The sequence below is a fragment of the Osmerus eperlanus genome, chromosome 15, assembly GCF_963692335.1.
Source record: "Osmerus eperlanus chromosome 15, fOsmEpe2.1, whole genome shotgun sequence".
In the NCBI taxonomy this organism is placed as follows: domain Eukaryota; kingdom Metazoa; phylum Chordata; class Actinopteri; order Osmeriformes; family Osmeridae; genus Osmerus; species Osmerus eperlanus.
The window spans coordinates 14,515,687-14,530,989 of NC_085032.1; the positions used below are offsets into that span (position 1 = coordinate 14,515,687).

Sequence of the window (15,303 nt, forward strand, 5' to 3'; positions counted from 1 at the left end):
TGTTCATATCAAGGGGGACCCCTGTGGTGTAGTGGGTTGAGAACAAGGGCCTAAACCACAACGACCTGGGTTCAAATCCAGCACAGAGCATAGTGCCAAACACATCAGTGGGCACCGATCCCTGTAACCACAGCGCGCTCCCCGACTGTCCAGATCCCCTCTCCCAACTGTCTCTCCAGGTACCCACCTGTCCCACCAGGAAAGGCTCAACCAAGAGTCAAAAAATTAATTTACCTTTTATCACTTTTATCTATAAAAAAAAACTGAAGAAAGCAGGGCTCCCTGGTTAGCTCACTGGGTTAGTGTGCGTGCTCTGAAAGCTGGGCAGTACCACAACAGCCTGGGTTCAAATCCAGCCTTCACCCTTTTCTGTATGACTTCCTCTCTCTCCATTCTTTTCCCGTCACACTTCAATTAACTGTCCAATACAGCATGTCAAACACAATCCACAACTCAATAAACTGAGGGAAATAACCACACAACAACTTGTGTTTAAATGTTTTTTTTGTCCGTTTTGTGTGTTCAATGATATATAAATGTATCGAACCCCCCGACCTGTTGTTTTTACCTCTTTTGGGGGGGTCCAAGTCTTAATTATGGGGGCCCAAGCCCCCCGTAATTCGAACCCTGTTTTTTCCTACTGTTGCATCAATGTTGCCTGCTTTGTTTCTGCCTGTATCCTTTGTTCATTCCTGCCAGCGTCAGTATGTCTTGATTGTGGTTGTTGTAAATAATCTCTGTCTTGCTTCGTGTTCTTTGTGCTTTTAACATTTTTATCCCCTCTGATTCCCTATGTACTAGCTTTTTTTCCTGTATGTCTGTACTGCTGTGGTTGTGTGCCGTTGTGCTTTTGAACCTGAAAATAAGAACTTGTTCTTAATGATTCTGCCTGGTTAAATAAAGGTTTAATAAAAAATAAAAATTAAACAAAAAAAGTTACCAAGTGTTGAAAACGAGGAAATTATATTTCCTTACCTACAGAGATATAAAACAGCAAACATCTCCAATATATTATCAAAAAACTTTAATAACTTTGTATTTACAAATACATACAACTAACTATACTGGTATGAAACATTGTATTTACAAAATATTTTATCCAATCCACCCTGATTTAGTTAGTAGATTACATTTATGGATATTGTGCAAGTGCTTTTTCTATTCAAGATTCCTCTTAAAGGCTGCAGTAAATGAAAGCTGACCAATTGAGTACCATAGCTAGAGTGTGTATCAAACAATCAGGCTCAAAGGGCAAATCATAAGACAGACATTTGTTAGGATACTGCAACCCACAATACTGTATAGTGTATCCTATGCTTCATGAAAATGTTAACAGCCTCAACAGCAGGTCATCCAACCGGCTCCTGAATGATTAGCTGTGCATCCGAACACCAGGAGCAGACGCACCCAAACAGATTCGCAGCGTCCAGATTTCACACGCAGAGAAAGTAAAGAAAGCTAATCGAAATACCGAAATGTAAACACGAATTGAGAGTCATAGCTTCAATCTTCATATCTTGCCACCTGGATGAAACTAGAACTTGACTTCTGTTAACTGATCCCTAAACTTCTCACTGAGGATAAGCTGGGCTCCGCCTACACCGCAGAGCTCCCGTCATGCCCCAGGATGTGGCTTATGTTGTGGGCGGGCCGGTTGGGTTGCTTGCCTGAGTCACTAGACGACGTGTTGGACAGAGACAGGAGGGGGGACATGGGCATGGACGAGCCGTCGGAGGGCATCGCCGCGGCGATCTCCGGGAACAGAGACGTGAGACTGAAGTTGGACAGGTGGGCGGTGATGCCCGAGGAGTTGGTGATGGGCATGGGCGGCATGTCGGGGAGTAAGGGAAAGCTGGCCTGGGCGAACCCGACCGGGCGCGGAGGCGAGAGGATGGAGCCGAAGCGGTTGTTGAGCGGAGCGGCGCTAGCCTTGTCTGCACCGGGGCTCGTAAACATCTGATTGGAGAAGTACTGGAGAGGGATGTCACTAGGCAAGCTGGGGTGGGCCGCAGGGGAGTAGGAAGGGTAGAAAGAGGGGATGGTGTTCTGGGGCTCCACAGGGAGCAAGGCAGGGGTGCGGGAGGAGCTGGACTGGCTGACCGGGGGGATGAAGGTGGAGTTGGCGTTGATGGGGGGCGGGTGGTTCATCCCTCCCTCAGCGATGAAGGGGGGGAAGCCAAAGTTCTGGGCCAAGTGTTGGTCAGGCACCAAGTTGTTGTCCCCGGAGACTTGAGAGCTGTCGGCCATAAAGCGGACGATACTGCTGCGACGTGCTTCGCCCCCTGACTGGGGTCTTCCCAGGAGCACCCCTCCACCAGTGGGGAGGGGAAGGTGGCCCTCAGGCTCAAAGGGGTTTCCTGGTCTCAGGGTGCCTGAACGAAGCCTGTCCCCAGGCCGGAGCTTGGCAGGCTGGGCCTCCGGGGCGAGGTGACGCGAGCGCTGGCTGACAGCACCAGGGGGCCTGGAGGGGGCTGAACTACGGCCAGGCTCCGAGCTGCTGTGTGGGGTAGCAGGGTGGGGAAGGCCTGCTCGTACCCCGGGACCTCCGTGCATGTTCCCACCAGCCTGGGCGAGATGGCCCTTGTTTCCCTCTCCCAGCCTCATACCTGGGGTCTTCTGAGTAGGAGGCACACTGGGGCTGGAGGCCTTGGCCTGCATGTCTCCTGCAGAGGCTCCCGGCACACAGCTGTACTCCATGCTGACCGGAGGGCAGCACTGCACTGCCCTCTGGTGGTTAGTCTGCTCTGAAATGTGCGGAGAGAGAAGGGACTGCATGAAGCTATGGTGACAACCCTCCTGGTCCCTGGGCAACCCCGCCCCTATCTGCACCCCCTGGGGCCCCGGGTGGGCTCCACTGTAACCCCCGCGGGGTCTTCCATCCCCCGGAGAGCCGACCCCCATCCTGAACACGCCCTGCTGCTGCCCCTGCGGACCTCTCTGGGAGGGGGGGATGGACTTGGGGGCCATGTCCCCACCGCGGGACACTTGCACCTCAAAACCACCTAGCTGATGACGTCCTCCCAGGGCTTTGAATGGGGGGCACTCCAACACCCGCTGGATGTCCGAGGGCCCGGGGTGCTCCTGGCTCAGCCTGGGGTTCTGGGGGTTGTGTCCGATGTTACCCTTCCCTCGGGACGTGTCCAGGTACCCCCGCAGGTCCGGCTGCTCCTGGGTGCTTCCCCGCGTGGCCTGCAAGTGCAGCCCCACCATCCGCTGCTGCTGGTCGCCGCTTGAGGAGGTCTTTCCGATGAGGGCCTCCGCGGAGTAGCTGGAGACGCGGTGGCGCTCCTGGCGCGACGGGGCGCAGGCCAGGTCGGAGGGCCGAGACGCAGGGTTGCTGCCTGGCTGAGATATCAGCTGCTGCTCCAGGGTCCTAGAGCTCATCAGACGCTGCATGTGGTCCTGACCAGACTGGAGACGGGGGAAAGGAGAGGAGGACTTAACTTGCATTTTATTTAAGTAAAAACACGTGTTAGTCAGTAGGGGTGGGGGAAAATTCGATTCACATTCGAATCGCGATTCAGTCTTCTAGCAATTCACATCGAAATTTCCAAAATCTATATATATATATTTTTTTTATTATTATTATATATATTTTTTTTTTATCTTGGAAAAGTCATGAATCAATTTTTAATCGAATCGTGAGGTACCAAAAGATTCCCACCCCTATTAGTCAGCGTTCATCCTGTTTAGTCACTGTTCAAGTGAAAACACAGAGCAGATATACTGAATGTACATTGAGAGTAAAAAAAAAATACATAAAATGTAAGTCTAAGAAAACCCGAATCCTTCCTCCCTACCTTGTGGTGTTCCTGCTGTGTTAGGTGGCTGCTGTGGTGCGCCCTGGGGCCCGCTGGCTGGGCCTCGCAGCTCTTCTCCTGGTGTCGAGACGCTCCAAAGTGCTGCTGCTGCTGCAGGTGCTGCTGCAGGTGCTGCTGTCTGGAGTGGGAGCTCTGATGCTGCTGTAGCTGCTGCTGCTGCTGCTGGGACTGTTGTTGATGCTGCTGTGTCTGGGACTGTTGTTGATGCTGTGCCTGCTGTTGATGCTGCTGATGTTGGGCTTGTTGATGTTGGGACGGCTGCTGCTGTTGATGTTGCGACTGCTGATGCGTTTGTTGTTGTTGTTGTTGTTGATGTTGCGATGGCTGCTGGGCATGTTGTTGTTGGTGTTGTTGTGTCTGCTGCTGCTGCTGTTGTTGTTGATGCACTCCAGCCTTCTCCAGGTGATGCTGTTTCTGCTGAAGACCCACAGGGGGTCCGCTCTGATTGGCTCGGACAAGTCCCCTTTTCTTCTGGGCGTTCTGGACGTGCTGTTGGTCCTGCTGCAGCGCCCTCTGGTGGAGACTATGCAGTTGGGCAGGGTCAGGCTGGGTGAGATGGTGCTGGAGCTGATACAAGTGGTGCCTCTGGTGGTCCTGTTGTTGCTGCTGCTGCTGCTGCTGTTGTTTCAGGTACTGGTTTGGCCCCAAATGCTGCCCAGGCTGGGTCGCCCCGTGCTGGGAATGCCCCTGGGGCAGGTGCAGCACTCCTGGCTGGCTCTGTTCCTGATGCTGGGGGGCACAGTGGCTGTCTGTGGGCCTGAGGACCGTGCTCATGAAGGAGTTATTGGAGAACAGGGTGCCTCCTCCGTCAGGGTTTAGCCTGCTCATGACGGTTGAGGAGCTGGGGGGAACCTGGCCAATCATCATCTGACTCTGGCCGTGGTCCTGGGTCTTCACCTCCATAAGGCCCACGCTGGGGGCCGCAGACGGACAGGTCTTGGGACGCTTGTTGCTGGAGGGCAACATCACATCCTCCGGGGCGGGACGCTTGGATATGTCCTTCACTTGTCGTTCCCCCATGCCCATGGAAGCCCTCATCAGAGAGCTCTTGACGGGGGCGTAGTCACTCAGCTGGCCGTTCCCCGAGCAGGAGGTGTGGCCGGGGGTAGAGGGCTGGGACGCCAGCGCGGAGGTGCCCACCGGCGATGGGACCGAGCCTTGCTGGCCAACTGCCATGTTGGGGGAGCCAGGGTAGGGCTGCTGGCTGGAGCTGGACCTGATGAGGTTGTTGACACTGAGGGTGCCCACGTTTCCAGCGTGCGCCTGGCTCTGGACGTGGGGCTGGGTGTGGGTGTGAGACTGGGCGTAGCTGATGTTCTGCGGGTGTCTGGCCCCCGAGGGCCCGCTGACACCCGACTCCCCGGCCTGACCTCTAACCGGCACCTGGGAGGGCGGTTTGGCTACCACTGGCTCCATGGTCGTCTTGGTAACCTTTGTCTGAGGCCCCGTAACCCTCTCTTTGCTATGGGGGGCTTGCTGAGACTTTGGGGGTTCCCAAGTAGGGGTGTTTGCGGAGATGGGGATGTCTACCCTCCCCCCTGAGCTGTCCTGCTCCAGCATAGCCAAAGCCAGGATGTCAGCCTGCTCTGAGGTGAAGGTGAACGCTTGGGGCAGCATGGACGCCACAGAGAAGCCCCTCCCGCCCCCCGCTCCGGCGGACATGGGAGAATCCGTCTGCGTGTTCGACGTTTGGTGTGTTTGGTTTGGTTGTTCCGTGACCTGGTGGTCTAGGGAGTACACTTGCTGTGGGAGGGCAGAGATCTTTCTGGAAGGGGTGGTATTGTTCCTCTGGCTCTCCTTCTCCATGGCCGTCCTGGGGTTCGATTCCCCTCTCTGAGGCTCCCTCTCTCTCTCGGAGATGTCTGGAAGTTTGAGCACAGCGGTGGAGGAAGAGGAGGAGGCAAGGTTGTTCTGGTCTGGCTGCTGGGCTGAGGGTCGGTTTGTTTGAGTCCGTTTCCTGAATTCAGCAGGCATCGGAGGGACAACAGGCAACAGAGCAGCAGAGGATGAAGCTGTGGATGAGGGTACGGAGGAAGGGGCCAGGGGTTGGGTCTGAGCCAGGGGCTGGGTCTGGGCCAGGGGCTGTGTCTGGGCCAGGGGCTGTGTCTGGGCCAGGGGCTGTGTCTGGACCAGGGTCTGGGCCAGGGGCTGGGCCTGGACCAGGGGGGTAAACTGGTGCTCCTGTATGTTGGCTGGCCTGGTCTGACAAACCGAAGTAGTAAGCACAGAGTCCTGGAGGGAAACCAACTGTTCTGCCTGTGTGGAAGTGGCCGTGCCGACAAGAGGCTGACATGCCGTCGTAGCCGGACTGACGGTGGCGAGTCTAGTTTCTGTGGCCCAGGCACTGGTGACTCCGGGTTTGCTTTGTTTAGAAGAAGTGACGGCAGACGGAGGCGATCCGATTTGTGCCGTGCCGGTCGTCACGGAGACGGCCTGCCTATCCTGTGAAGCGGCGGGCTTGTTCTGTGTGTGCGTGTGTGCTTTGCTCTGGGAGGAAACGGCAGGGCCGACTGTAGGACTGGTGCCAACAATACAGACGACGACTTCACCCTGAGTCGAGTTGACGCCGCTAACCGTTAACGCGGGCTGCACAGATGTGGTCAGACCAGTTTGTGAAGTACATACATTTATATTCTTTAGTGTGCTCTGTGCAGAGCAGACAAAGCTCTCTGAGTTAATGCTCCGTTTTAATGCGTCACTGACGGTGGGTGCGTTAGCAACGCCGCTAACAGCACCCGCAGCCTCTGTAGCAGAAGGGGGGGCATCTTGAGACACAGCGCCCGTCTGTTTTGGACTCTCTTCTGCTGCCACTACCGGTCTGGCAGAAATGGTGCCCGTGCTCCGTCGCTGTTTGGGTTCTCTCCTCCTTGTTGTCTTGGTCCTCTTCGTGGGGATTCTCTTAGGCGCTGCCTTCCCCATCCCACCCCCTCGTCCGGCTGTCGTTCCACTGGGAGACTGGAGCTGTCTGACGGGGGTGGCGGGGGCAGGGGCGGAGCCAGACACTGGAGGCAGCTGATGATGCTGCACTACTGAGTACGCTGGAGAGGCACCAGACAGCTGGAGGCTTCCCTGGCTGGAGATGCTGTGCTGAGGCATGCCCTGAGAGATGCTCTGGTTGAGGCTGCTAAGGGCCCCGAGACTGTTGAGGGCCACGTTGGTGGTGGGCTCCTCGCTGCTGGTGGGCTGAACCAGCTGAAGGGTGCTCTGGGCTCCCTGAGAGCCACCCTTGTCGGAGGTCTTCATGGGCTTCAGGGCGAACACCTGGCCGTTCACAGTGATGGTCTGGGGGGCGGAGGAGGCAGGTGAAGCTGGGGGGCAGGCGGCAGGCTGGGGCGTGTGGGTTGTTGTTGCGGTGGGCCGGGGTAGAATGTGAACCAGCTGCTTCCCCCCAACGGTATGGAGGCCAGTGGTAGAAGTAGTGCAACTGGTTGAAATGATCTGACTGGAGACAACAGGCACCGTAGCCGTCACCATGCCAACCGACGGGTTCTGAGGAACAGGTGACGTCTGATTGGGGGCTTGGATGATAACGATGTGCTGGCAAGCTGTCTGATTGGTCAAGTCCTCTCGGACAACTGGCTGGGTAGAGCACGGATTGGCTTGCTGCAGGATGACAACACTGGGGTTGTTAGTGTTCTGCGAAGCGGTCACCCCGGCAACAGTCGTGCCTGCAGGATTAACCTGCAGCACCTGCATAGTCTGAAGCAGGGGTAGCACTGCCGCCTGGGGCTGCGGCCCTAAGGCTGGCTGGGGCAGGACAGCTGTCTGGGGATGGGGAACCACTGAAGCCTTTTGTAGTACAGTCGTTTGTGGTTGTGGCATCAAGGCAGGATGGGCTAGAACAGGTTGCTTTGGGACTCTGGCTGTCTGTGGGAGGACAGCACACTGGGGAAGCAAGTGGGGCTGGGTAATGATGGATGGCTGTAGATGGGGGGGCTTCTGGATGGAGGGCTGGGCCTGGATATGGGCCGTGATAGGTGCCTGTTTTATGGGTAGCTGAGGCCTCATCTGGATATGAACTGGCTGAACTGTAGCTTTGGTGGCCACGGGGCATACAGTCAGTTGTTGCATTGTCTGGCCAGTGGTGCTAATCTCTGGGGCGGGTAGATTCTGGCAGACTGGCTGCACTGTGTTCCCTGCCAGCTGTAGTGTGGTCCATGTGGTCTGCGTGCTGCCTGCTGCCTCCGCCCTCAGCAGGCCTGAGCTGGAGGGGGTGGTGTAGCTCTGACTCCTGGTCCCTGCCCCCAGCTGGGTGTTTAACTGGGTGGAGATTTCCGAGACGAGAGCTCTGGATGTAGTCACAACCTGAGGGAGGGCTGTAAGGCTAGGGACAAAGTGATAAGGGAGGTGGGTGGCTGGGCTGGATGCTGCAGTCAGACTAGGGGCTGGGGCGGTGGGCTGCGGCAGGGCGGTGGTGCCGGTGGGCAGAGGACAGAGGCCCTGGACGGTGATGTAGGAATGCGGATGATGGAGGATGACGTCGCAGGACGGCTGGATGAAGACGGCCTCCTCTTGCTGTTTCCCAGCGCCGGGCTCTTTCCCCACAGCACACATCGTGTTCCCGTTAGGGTAGACGATGATCCCTTTGGAGGGCTGGTGGTTGGGCGTCACCTTGGCAACCTTGGCGCAACGCATCTTGCCCTTCCAGTGGATGCTGGGGTCATCCAGGAAGTTGATGTCGTGGGCTTTGAGCAGCTCGATGTAATGACCGCTCTCCTTCCTCAGCTCCTCCAGTTGCCGTCGGAGACGCCGGATCTCCTCCGCTATACAGAGAAAGAGACATTTAGTCATTTAGCAGACGTTCTTATCCAGAGCGACTTACAGTAAGTACAGGGACATTCCCCCCGAGGCAAGTAGGGTGAAGTGCCTTGCCCAAGGACACAACATAATTTTGTACTGCCAGGAATCGAACCAGCAACCTTCTGATTACTAGCCCGACTCCCTAACCGCTCAGCCATCTGACCAGAGACAGTCAGCGATGCTCACAGACATAACACACAAACGTTGAAGAATAATGAGTAAAAGACACCTGTGTCCACTGAGGACTACGGAAAAATGATTCTTACCTTGACCTTTGTCTCCTCCTTCAAGGAGCATTGCATCGTTTTGTCTCTTTAGCTCAGTAATGAAGCGGAAAGCCTCATCGAGGATCATGTTCTTGCTCTGATGAGACAGGACAAATTAGTGTGTGTTATGTATTTTATACATGTGTGTGTGTGTGCATGTGTGTGTGGCGCATGTATGTGTGTGTACAGTGTATGCTATTTATGTTCTTGAATAAGACAGGCCTACCTGTTTCAGTGCCTGAGAGCATGGCAGAAGATTCCCAATGCGGTTAATACCAGCATTGATCTTCTCTTTTCTCTTTTTCTCAACTACAGGATAAAACGTTGAGAAGAATGCACCTTAATAAACATGACTGGAATAGAAGTAGAAAAAGAGTGACTGACAGCAAACTGACAGCAAACTGACAGGGTCTTACCAGCATTGTGAATTTCTTTATTTTTTCTTCTTCTGCAAAAGAAGGTCATGGGGTAAATCATATTGTATGTCAAACATGGGGGAAAGCTATAACAACACATTTATTCTCAGTCCTATGCTCTTTAGTCACACCTGCGCACATGGACCAGTAACCAATGATCCGTCTTACCTAGGTTTATGGCCAAGGTCCTGGGTTTCAGTCATCTCTGGCATCCTGCTTTACACAGCTGCGTGTGATAAGCAACAGTAACCACTATCGAAGACAGACCCTCAAATCTCTGCCATGACTAAGCTACAACAAAAGCATAGACGTCGTTAGAACTATATATGATTTTTTGGGAAGTTTGACACTTATGGAAAACCACAACATTTCAAAACAAAAGCAAATAATGGCCACACGCCAGCACAGCTCTCAAGCCAAGGCAACCATGCGATTACAGTGATGCAGTAGTTTGCTAACGTTGACGGGCTAGCTAGTTGGCTAGCTTTAGGTTCTCAACCCGATAATAATTTTTTCAAAGACATCACAATATCGTAAACCATTATAATATCAAAACTACACTGTATTGTCATTACGATGCCTTTTCTCTCCGTGACAAAACGGGGACCATTTGAACCAGTTTGCCTGCCAGTCAGTTAGCTTTCTGGCTCGTTGACGCTAACAACAGACAGATTGCTAGCTACTAGCTCGATAAGGAGGCTAGACTTGACCAAAACATTGCGACTAAAAACCAGTTTGTAAAGACAACAAGTCTTACGTATCACTGTGATTGGAAGACATGCATAGACGAATACGAACAGCTTGCCGTGTTCACCTGTAGTTTCCACATTTCGGGGTCCTTGCCTTGTCTATGTCAAAAGTTTGGGATTTCCTTTGCTATTCTCTGCCCTCTCACAACCTAACGTTAGTAGCAGTTAGGAGAAAGAGGCGTGAGCAAAAGGAAACAACCAATAGTAGACAAGAATTTGTCGCTTTCAGTCCATCAAACTTGCTACTGTAACAGCAGGAGTTAAGTGTTTTTAGCGTTATAATAACAGTCAGAGCTCTACTGTAATTAGTCTACGACTCTCGTTATGCTAACCAAACACTGCAAATTGAGTTTAAACATTTTGGTCATTTTGCCATCTAAGACTTTCACATTTTTTTAAATAACAAAAGGGAATGTATCGCAATCAATAATAAAACCTTGCCACATAAAACAAGAGCCATTAAGGAGGCAGGTTACATTAAATGATGGATGAATGAAACTCATAACAAAAGGACTGCAAATAGTAATTATTTTATTAGAGGTTAAAAAGTCTTACAATATAGAGCTTCAGAAAAGATAAAATTCTTCAAAAGAAAGGGGGGGGGGACATGCTTTTATTCTATAATGGAGAGGGCCCTCTCCTGGCATGCAGTGGATCAAGGATTCCCCTGGGTGTCATGTTCTGTTTGAAGACCGGACTCAGCTTCTAACACTGAACTACCACCTTCTAACTATTGACATCTTCACATGGTAATGAGAAACATTAGCAGTTTTCCAGTGTACGGATCAGACTGGTCTGGATGAGAATTCTGAATGGGCGCTTAAGTTGTAAAGTTAAACAGACACATCCAAACAGACACCCAAATTCCCTCATGCACAAATAGAGCAGAGGTGTCTCTATCCCTTTTACACAGTAAGCCAATAAGACAAAAAGAGACAAGCAAAGGCGGCTGTTACTTTACAATCCTACTGGCACTTATTAAAAAAGTATTATGTCAACAGTCGTTACAGCTTAGCCAGTCCCCTACATGTGATTTCTGTTGCACCAGCCCACCTGGAAATGACCATGGTCTGACTTGTAGGACCTGTAACACACCCAGAAGAAGCCTCGAGCCATTTGGCATCTCCATATAAAATAAAATAAACAAAACTATAGGGGCATTAAATTAATGGGTTCAGAAACAAAACCGTTCGGAAACCACTCCCCAAATTTCTGCTCACCTTGAAACCGTTCCAACGTTTCCCATGTCCACTGAGCTGAGGGCACTGTTCTCCACTCCCCCTCTAGACTGGTGTCAGAGGATGACATCATGAGGGGAAAGGGGGGCATTGCATCACACTTAGCATATTGCCAATGCCTGAAGCAGAACCAAAAGTATCATCCACCAGTAGAATTTGTTCTGTAAGTCCCTGCGCACAGGTGAGGAGGGAATGAAGTTGAGTATTCCGCATGTCACTATGAGAACTCGAAGCATCATTCCAAGGTTGCCAGCTTGTGAGTCTAACAGCCAAGACTTTGTTCCAGATTCATTCCAAAAGAGCTTTTTGTCCAAACATAGAAGATATCTCTCTCACCTTTACAACCGCTTTAAGACAACTCAAAACACTCAAACAGTATGATTTGAAAACCCAGACCCCTACCCCCCACCCACCACCATGTCTGCAGATTCTTCTACAGGAACACCTCTGAATTCTGAACATTGTGTCATTTTCAAATCTCTAAATAAAGACACAGGGGAAATAGAAGACAATGCAAAATTATGGGGAAATGTTTTCGCTAAATAAACATCATGTTTTTTTTTTTTTTTGTCGTTTAAATTTGTTTTTCTTTTTTAAGTCTTTTGAAGAAAAGTTGTGAATGTGCCGACCCCTGTGGCATCTGTCACAGTTCCGTTTTTGGAGGAGATTTGGGCCCGACCGTTGCTCTTTCTGGCGACCGTGCTCTTTCCGGCGGCTGTGCCCCTACTCTGCCTTCTGCAGCTCTCCCCCAGGGGGCGCACAAGGGCTACGCAGGCACTTCTGCAGGACGTGGGCGTCTGCTGGCTCTATCCTCTTGTAGTAGTTCTTTTTCGTTTCAATGATCTCAAAGCCAAATTTCTGATAGAAATCGATGGCTGACTCGTTGCTGATCTGCACGTGACTGTTGACAGAGAAGAAAAAACGTTAGATAATAATTGTTTCAAAACCCTTACGGGATTGGTGGATCTATCTCATTGTGACAAGCATTTTTGTCAATGAATATACTTTGAGGAAAACTCCTCAGTGCTTTTGCAGGGATAGAAACTTACAGATAAATGTTGTCAAACGTGCCATCCTTCTCGCAGATGTTCAGCACATGGTTCAGCATCTTTGTTCCTAAGCAAAACCATGACAGGGAAGGATTTTATTTGAGTTGAGTTCAATGAGTTCGATGCCCCATTCGCCTAAGCAGTCTATAGCAATAATTTGAAGCACTAGCCACTGGCGAGCATTCAAAGTCATACCTATGCCTAGCCTGCGGTAAGGTGCTAGGCAGCCAAGTGTCATGATGTACAGTCTCTTCTGGTTCTGAGAGTGGTCCACTCTGCAGCACACGGCTCCCACTGCAATGTCATTGAAGTATGCTGCGTGACAGAGAAATACAAACTTTCATTAGTGACAGATACACTATTAAATGGGGTGCACATGGTGGGTAATACAATGGGAAGACCACTGAGCTTTTTAAGTAAACAGCAGGAAAGATGTTAGGACATTGTCAGCTAACACATGGGCATGACAGATGCTTTGAAGCAACAGTGCAAAACACAACATTAGAGATCCTTTTTGTTATTGTGAGAAAAGTACAGACATTTTCAGTTCAGTATGAAACCGTGGCAAGACAAGTGGGGAAAGACTTAGCAGGGTACGACTTGATGTACACACTTGAATACATGGTTAGATGTCAAATGTTTATTAATAACGCTCTACGTCAGATCTAGGCTAGATGAGTGAAACTTCTTACCTAGCTTGGCCAGCTCTCCTACTTCCAGCACGTCTTTGTAGAACTTGTCGTTGTAGCTTACAGGGAAGATGACCTGGTTGAGGCGTTTCAGCTGTTTAATGTTGTGAGGTGTAACATCCCCCAGCTCGATCCGGCTACTGGAACAAGAGCAAAACGGTCAAACAGCCGGAAAGACTACAGGGATGCCAACTGTGTCACAAACACGTGCAGTTTAACCTGACACAAGCTCAGCTGATAGACAAAAGGCATCTGTAACATACAATAAGCAACATCGATTCTACAGATGATAAAAAGGTATGATCTGATTAACAATCTGATATTTTTTTTATATTGGTTTGCCCGTGAGGACTTGAGTCAGGCCTTGATGGCATGGTTCCCCTGGGTAACAGACTAGTCTGTCAGTTCTCCAACTGTCTATGTGCCATCTTGACATTTTTGGAAGTCTCAGCCAGCCCAAATGAACTGACAGCTGCAGCCCTGGTTCCCTCCCTGCAACTGTAAACTGAGGACACAGACAAGCACCACAATGCCAGACTACTAGAAGTGTGCCACTTAAACACTTCAGATGATAACGGGAAAGATTCCGGTTCTGTTGAACAAGCAGACACACTCCAAGAGTATGGCTTGTTTATGTTGTGTTCAGATATGATCACGATGTCTAAGGGACAGTGTGACGTTGTTGACGCGGAGGATGGCTTTTGCCTCCACTTGTCCTCAGACGTTGCGAAGGACCACACGAGGTATTTATAGTGACTCCACATGCTAAACTTCTACTTCGCAACAACAGCTGCGGATCACGTGTATTGGCCGGGTAGTTCTGCCAGAGATCGGAGTAGTGTGACAGCACAGAACTGGCTGAAAACATTCGACTTCAATCTCTCAGACATCTGCATTCTGAATCTGGCAGTGATTTGTTCTGTGGATAGGGTTGCTAACTAGTGATCTGACAGCTGCTATGGCTAGTCAGCTACGACGTGTCTATCAGCAGATAAACTTGACTATCCTGACATTCGCAAGCTTACTAGTAACGTACAGCCAAAAGGATAGTAGCTAGCTCTAGTTATTGCTAGCGTTAACTTATAAACCATTTAAATGAGTGCTTGTATCGTAAGCTAACTCGTTAGCTTAGTGTCGGCCTCTTCCACTGGATATGACAACTAGCTAGCTACCTGACGAAAAAAAAAATGTAGGAATACTGACAATGGTCATAATAGCTAGCTAACGTTGGCAGCTAAAGTAGCTAACCATGAGTCGGCGATGCCCATTTCTGAGACCGGCACTTGCATGCAGTACAGCCAATCATAAAGTTAGCTGCTAATAAACCAGCTACATGATTGATAGCTAAGCTCACATCATTGGCTAACATAAGCTCGCTAAAGCGTAACTACAAGAAAACTATCTAGCAAAGCTAGTATGAAACACGAGCCACCTATCTATTACAGTAGCTGATTATTCGACAAGGGCTGACTGGTCTGAGAGTCTTAATACTGTCGTTGTGTGATTGGTTTTCGTAACCGCGCAAATGGCTTAGTTAGCTAACTAGCTAACATGTTAGCAAGCATTGCAACCACCTTCACCAGCCCCCCTGGCTGTCCTGTTGAAAAAAGAGACAAGAAAAACTTTACTCGTGCTTACTACTCAGACATGACTCCAATTGGCTTTACTCACCCTTTCATTGTAAACTGCTTTTATTCCTTAGTTTCGATGTGATTAAAGTTCTGAGTAGTTATAGGTTTGGGTGGTGAAATTTTGACAGAGTTTGGGTCGGGGTTGCCTCCCGTTCTACCCTCCACATGTAGCTACGCTGCTAGCTTAGTTTAGCCACCACACTCCTTCCACCGCCGTGGTGTCAACTCTGACCCCGCATGCGCACTTGCGCAATACCGCACAACAGGATATTTTAAATCCAGACATATATTTTGCCAGTTTATGACTTTAACAAATAATGTATTTAATTTCCATGTTTTTTTTTTTCACGCACATATATATGTGTAATTCTCTGCAATGACGATATAGACATTGTCATTCGACCACATTCGATCAAGTGAGCTGCCATTTTGGCTCAAGAGTCCGGGCAAGATATTGCAGTAAAATTATGTTCAACTTTTCCAAAGACAAAAACAGACGCTGTATGAGCAAGTCTAAAACTTGGCAGATTTACTCGCTATTGAGTTGTATATCAAAGCTACAATATAATTTGTTCACAAACCAGTATCATGTAATTCTATTAAATAATGAGACTGAAGTCGAATATTCAGTAACAGTTAAACTT

The 15,303-nt window shown here is 50.3% G+C and overlaps 2 protein-coding genes across 8 annotated transcripts; both read right to left on the reverse strand.

Annotated features, from left to right (window-relative positions):
- Positions 1–1,009: 1,009 nt before the first annotated feature.
- On the reverse strand, positions 1,010–10,355 carry LOC134034890 (basic helix-loop-helix domain-containing protein USF3). 6 transcript variants are annotated; one of them, XM_062479580.1, is made up of 8 exons: positions 10,118–10,355; positions 9,472–9,594; positions 9,304–9,335; positions 9,114–9,196; positions 8,888–8,984; positions 5,982–8,584; positions 3,801–5,921; positions 1,010–3,411 (listed from the first exon to the last, which is right to left on the reverse strand). In XM_062479580.1, the coding sequence occupies exons 2-8, from the start codon at positions 9,513–9,515 to the stop codon at positions 1,597–1,599; spliced, it is 6,795 nt and encodes a 2,264-aa protein (XP_062335564.1). In that variant the 5' UTR covers positions 9,516–9,594; positions 10,118–10,355; the 3' UTR covers positions 1,010–1,596. The 6 variants fall into 6 exon arrangements, with proteins under 6 accessions (XP_062335564.1, XP_062335563.1, XP_062335566.1 ...); XM_062479579.1 differs by having other exon boundaries at positions 3,801–5,927; XM_062479582.1 differs by having other exon boundaries at positions 3,801–5,873; positions 5,952–8,584.
- A 211-nt stretch (positions 10,356–10,566) lies between these two features.
- Positions 10,567–14,885, reverse strand: naa50 (N-alpha-acetyltransferase 50, NatE catalytic subunit). 2 transcript variants are annotated; one of them, XM_062479065.1, is made up of 5 exons: positions 14,700–14,885; positions 13,032–13,165; positions 12,535–12,654; positions 12,340–12,406; positions 10,567–12,191 (listed from the first exon to the last, which is right to left on the reverse strand). In XM_062479065.1, exons 1-5 carry the CDS (start codon positions 14,705–14,707, stop codon positions 12,014–12,016), a joined length of 507 nt encoding a protein of 168 aa, XP_062335049.1. In that variant the 5' UTR covers positions 14,708–14,885; the 3' UTR covers positions 10,567–12,013. The 2 variants fall into 2 exon arrangements, with proteins under 2 accessions (XP_062335049.1, XP_062335047.1); XM_062479063.1 differs by having other exon boundaries at positions 13,032–13,168; positions 14,700–14,884.
- Positions 14,886–15,303: the final 418 nt, after the last annotated feature.